Source organism: Rosa chinensis, chromosome 1 (assembly GCF_002994745.2).
Source record: "Rosa chinensis cultivar Old Blush chromosome 1, RchiOBHm-V2, whole genome shotgun sequence".
Taxonomy (NCBI): domain Eukaryota; kingdom Viridiplantae; phylum Streptophyta; class Magnoliopsida; order Rosales; family Rosaceae; genus Rosa; species Rosa chinensis.
The window spans coordinates 47,824,584-47,830,255 of NC_037088.1; the positions used below are offsets into that span (position 1 = coordinate 47,824,584).

At 36.0% G+C, this 5,672-nt stretch overlaps 1 protein-coding gene across 1 annotated transcript; it reads left to right on the top strand.

Annotated features, from left to right (window-relative positions):
* The first annotated feature begins 465 nt into the window (after positions 1 to 465).
* Positions 466 to 2,447, top strand: LOC112188241 (F-box protein SKIP23). Its single transcript, XM_024327326.2, has 2 exons — positions 466 to 788; positions 1,339 to 2,447. Exons 1-2 carry the CDS (start codon positions 779 to 781, stop codon positions 2,445 to 2,447), a joined length of 1,119 nt encoding a protein of 372 aa, XP_024183094.1. The 5' UTR covers positions 466 to 778.
* The last annotated feature ends 3,225 nt before the right edge of the window (positions 2,448 to 5,672 follow it).

Consider the following 5,672-nt stretch of genomic DNA (forward strand, 5'->3'; position numbering starts at 1 on the left):
ACAGCCTTAGTTGCCAAGGCAATAAAGTAGGAGAGTGAACGAAATCAAGGACTAGCTCGGACTCCACTTCCAACCAAATATGTTTTCACTCTTTAATCAAGCTAAATCAATAGCTTGGATAACAGCCATAACTTTAATGGCAGCCGAACTTGGAATGTCAAGTTAGAACAAAAAGTTACCTAGAATTCCACCAAAACCATAAGTTAAATATGAGGATTACCAAATTCACTTTCCACCCAGGAATTGATTGGAGAACTTGTGATACTTCAAGATCCGAGTTAACTTTTTGAGCCCCTTATAAGTTTCACATCCGAGTTAGTAAGTAGAGTTTCTTTTTTTTTGTCGTGCATGCCATTATGTAGGGCCTTTTTTTCAGTGTATAATATAGGCTAGACAGTCGAGCAACACCAACTCGGATCATGCCATTATGTAGGGCGTTCTCTTGTTTCGCTAGAGATGTACAAACCAAAGCCTTTTGTTTTCTCTCCCCTCTTTTTCTTCGACAGCGGCGGCTAGGGTTTCTTTCTAGTCACCGTTTTCAAACACCTTGGGGATTCTGCTGCCCTCGGCCCTCGTCCCTCGATTTCCTACCTGTTGGAGAATTGGTTTTCTAGTTATTTACGTATTTGTTTCTTTGAAGAAGAAGAAGAAAATTTTTGTATAAATAGGCAGAGTGAGAGGTTTTGTTTGAACGAACAGCTACTTTTTCTCTTTCTACTGAGACCGCTCCGGGTACAATTTTCCTCTGCGATTCAGGTTTTGCTCGGGATTGAAAGATATGGATTCAGGTATGTTCTCTCAAAGGATCAAATATTATATTTTTCATTTAGGTTTTTTTTATTTAACATCAAATTTTTGATATATATCACAAGGCCCTCTTTTATACGATCTAATATTCTGATATATGGTATATATATATGTACTACATCACCTTTCAAAACAAGATCAGTGATTATTACTGAAAATGTGATCGATCACCCACCCATATGTAATCCGTACTAGTTTGTTTAGAATTGCAAGGTGTTGATGCCATGAATAAATTGATACCCTAATTTCCCAGATAGGAAACTAATATACAAATCTTTATGCCCTCGTATGCAACTCATACTTTGAATGATTTAGTTTTAGGGTCATGATATCCCTATTGTTTATAGGGATACATACATGTGTGTGTGTGTAAACAAGACTATTAAATTAAAAGCTTAATCTACAAAAAAGCTTTACAAATAAATTTATAAGAGGGAAGCCTTCAGCTTCATCGTTTATTTCATATAATGGTCAAGAATCCCAGTCTCCATTACCATCTTCATCTTTAATTCATTTTCTTTGTTTTCTCAGATTGGGCAAATCTGCCAATGCACCTTCTGGATTCAGTGTCTGACCGATTGGTGTCGTTATCAGACTATTTGCGATTCAGCATGGTTTGTAAGTCATGGTATTGTGTAGCGAAGGATAATCAAAAGGCGCATCACCAATTTCCGATGCTTTTGATTTCTACAGATAAAGAAGGTACATGGAATGTATACAGTGTCACGGATAACAAGGTTCTTGATTTGCAAATCAGATTGCCAAATAAGCGATTTTGCGGATCTTCAAAAGGATGGCTGGTAACTGTGGAAGAAAATTTTGCAGTAACCTTGTTGAACCCATTCTCTAGGGTTATAGGCATAGAAGAGAAAGAAAATTCAATAATTCATCTTCCCCCTCTAGAGGGTCCAAAGCAAGGAAGGGAGGAATGGGTTAAAAAATGTGATTATTATGTCTACAAGGCTATGATTTCAGCAGATCCAGTAGTGAATGCAGAAGATTGTGTTGTTGTGGTCATATATGAGGAACAATGCCGACTGTCTTTTATTAGACTTAACAAAGACAAAGCATGGACTTATGTCCATAGACCGCGCCCAGTTCAAGATGTTCTTTTCTTTGGAAATAGATATCATGCTGTTAACTATTGGAGCAATCTTTACTCTTTTGATATTACTACTCAATCCAACTCAGATGTAAACTGTTTTGTATCATCGATACCACTGCAAAATGTATACACCAAGAGATATTTAGTGGACTCAAACGAGAAAGAATTGATGATGGTGCAAAGACATATGGCATATGAAGGTAGCAAACTCGTGACAAAGAAATTTAAAACTTTCAAATTTAAGTTGGATGATATATTTGACTGGATTGAGCAAGAAACCTTGGGTGATGTTGCTCTGTTTGTGGGCGATAACTCTACAGTGTCTGTTGTTGCTTCAAGCTTTTCAGGATGTCAACCAAATTGCATATACTTCAATGACGACAATAATTGTATGAAGGGCTGTTTTGAAGGTGATTTTGGTGTTTATAACGTTGGAACAAAGAGCATTTCACAGCTTTACACCGTAGATGCTATGAGTTTATTGGAGAAGACCAAACTACATCCAATATGGATTGTGCCAACTCTTCAACTGTAAAATAGCAGCCTGCTTCCAGTGCTTGTTCTAATCGGTTTATATATATATATATATATATATATATATATATATATATATATGAATAAATTCATTCACGCTAAGGTCTTTTGAGCAGTAATTATTCATTCTGATGTCCCCCAAATTAATTTTGCAGAAAATTTCATTTGCTAATCATTGAGTTGTAAAGATAGCAAATGCGACTATGTGAGATAGCAAGAAAAGATCATAAGCTGTTGATTTTTTTTATTTTTTTATTTTTTTTTTTTATAAATGTAAAAATGAAAGGAAAAAAAAAAAAAGATGAGAAGAGAGAATTCCGACATCATGAACATTTTGCAGAAAATTTCATTTGCTAATCATTGATTTTTTTGGTGAGATAGCAAGTAAAGACCATAAGCTGTTGATTTCTTTTATTTTAATTTTTATAAATGTAAAAATGAAAAAATAAAAAATAAAAAATAAAAAAAGGAGAAGAGAGAATTCCGACATCATAAACATTTTGAGTACACCCTCCAGACATCTGATACAAGTCTGCCCTGCACTTCCGGCTCATCTCAGCCTCAATGCTCAGTGAGCCAACTTTTCAACCTTAAAAATGGCTAGTCTCCTGCTAAAAGATCCAAGAGGTTTTGTGATTTTCCAGAATCCAATGCACATTGTACTTCCATTATCATCCCCAAAACTGGTCTTCCAGTTACCATTGTAATATTATGATTCCAAATATATACACATCTGACTTTGGTATAAAGATCTCCCAATCGATGAGAGAAATTCAGGATCCATGTAGGCGAAAGTTTGGTTACTTGAAGCTTCACCATGAGACAATAGCCAATGATTCCCAAAGTCACTAACGCCTTGCTAACAGAGTTGCAATGTATCAAGGAGAAGATCGGAAAGTTTCAAATCAACATGTACTATGCTGTGAGGTTTACTTAAAATTTTGGGGTGGAGAAAGATGAGGACAGAGCACAACTGACTCTGTAACATGCTGATTCGAATGATAATGCAGAAGTATTGTCCTGATAGCTGAGTCGATCTTCAAGGCTTCCATTGGGAGATACTTATAGACCAGAACTTCTGGGCAGGCTCCAAATGAGTGTTAAAAGATTGGAATGCCTCGACTTGCTCAATGAATCCACCTGAGACTCAATCAACTTATGTCATCAATAGCAAACATGTGAATTAATAAATTTTTTTCAAAAGCGGTTTTCTTCCTCTAATTTTCAAGTACTTGACGAAAAATATAATAATAGATGTCCCAAAAAGAAAAAAGTTTCAGGCTCTGCAAGGAAATCTAAAATGATCTGTGTCAATTAATAGCTTCTCAATGCGATCAACATATTAAATGATTTTAAAGGCTACAAAACTTCCTTACGATAATACCATTGTAATGACAACATAAGAGCAGTCAGGACTGTCCCTGCTCCAAAAAGAAGAAAGTAGTTCAAGAATCAGATGCATGAATTTAGCCAATAAACTCTGAATATGTCACGTCAAGTCGTGTATCCCAGATACTTAGCTGGCCATCTCGACACATACATCTCCATCAGCTAGCCGATGACCACAAGGGCTCTTCCTACCCTGTCAAAAAGGTATATTCACAACATGAGCATCCAATAAGGTGCAGTAACCTTGAATGAGGCAGCATGGCATGACCAAATTACTAGTTACATTCTTTAAGACCCAAATATATCTGAAAAACTAGTCAATGTTTCATTTCATGTTCACAGATGACGAGGAAAATCAGCCAAAATTTGTTTTAAGAAACAGATCTAACACTAAACTGAAAGGCATCATCTATTTTCATTGTTTTAAGACAATTACCTTCGAATATATCTGACAACCTAGTCAACGCTTTGTTTTATGATTACAAATCTACAGAAAAATTGCAGAAATCATGAATATGTAATGGAACTTTGAAACATTTATCAGTTCATGATGCCTGAATCTAATGCATAGAACATGTACATGAAACATGCTTCAGTCTAAATCACACATGAAACCATGTATTAGACCTTGAAACCTCAGAGCAATACAACCTGGAGTTAAATCAAATGGAACATAAGGAATATGCCTCAATGAGTAGAGTCGACCTTTCTTCAGATCATAACACATGCACCTACATGACTTAACAATTTTCGATTTACTAGCTGGAAGACTCTTGGTTATACACTTATACGTTATAACGGATCACTTGAACACTCTCGTGGAAATAACGACTACCAACAAAACTAAATAGTTATTCTGTCATTTACATAGCATGATTTCACCAAGAAAGCAAAGTCAAAGTTTAGAAATAGTAGCGGAACATGGATGCCATGAATCGAGGTGTCCTCATTGAGCAATTCTTGTTCCATGGCATCCATCCTCCAAAATGCACTTGAAAAGAATTAATTCCCAGAGACTAAGAAGATAACAAGCTTACAGAATAGAACATAGTATTACAAGCTTACAAAATTCACCCAAAAGAAAACTAAAACGAATTAAAGATCCGCATTTTTCTAAACTCATAAAGAATTGCACACAAGGGAAGATATGACAAAGGGGTTTATCAATAGCAAATTAATGACTAAAAATTATGCACATTTGAGAAGTCTAAACATGTACTACTCAATTCCAGTTTAGATATTTCTGAGCATTGATCTATTTATATCATTACACTGTTCAATAAAATAACTCAATTTTCAGCCAATGTCAGTAAAGATATCAATCCCTGACCTGTGAGCGAAGGCGTTCCTTGTTTTGTCCACCAAAAGTTCTATCTTTTCCCCACGATCAAGAACCTGCAAGGGAACACCCATCAATCACATGTCAATGGTCATAACACCAACTTGATCACAACTTATAGGTTGTTACCTATCTATGGAAAGAGATATATATCAAAGCCTTACCTTTTCAATACTTTCCATCATAACACCTTTAACTTCCGAGACCTGAGCTTTCACGTTTGCAAGTTTGGTGATCTCCTCGATCGGGATGATCCACACAATATTGCACATGCTCCTTCAGCTTAATTAGACCTATATAATTGCCACCAAAAACTTAATAGCAAATGAGAGGCACATTCCATTTGATGAATGAAAAGATAAAACAACTGTTACCCAAATTCCTTGTTCAGCTGCCGTTGCAGCTTTTCCTACACCATATCTCTTGGTAAAATCCTCCTTGATTGGCTCAAGGAAGGCAATAGGAACTTGTCGACCAAGAGCCTCAACTGCAACTACG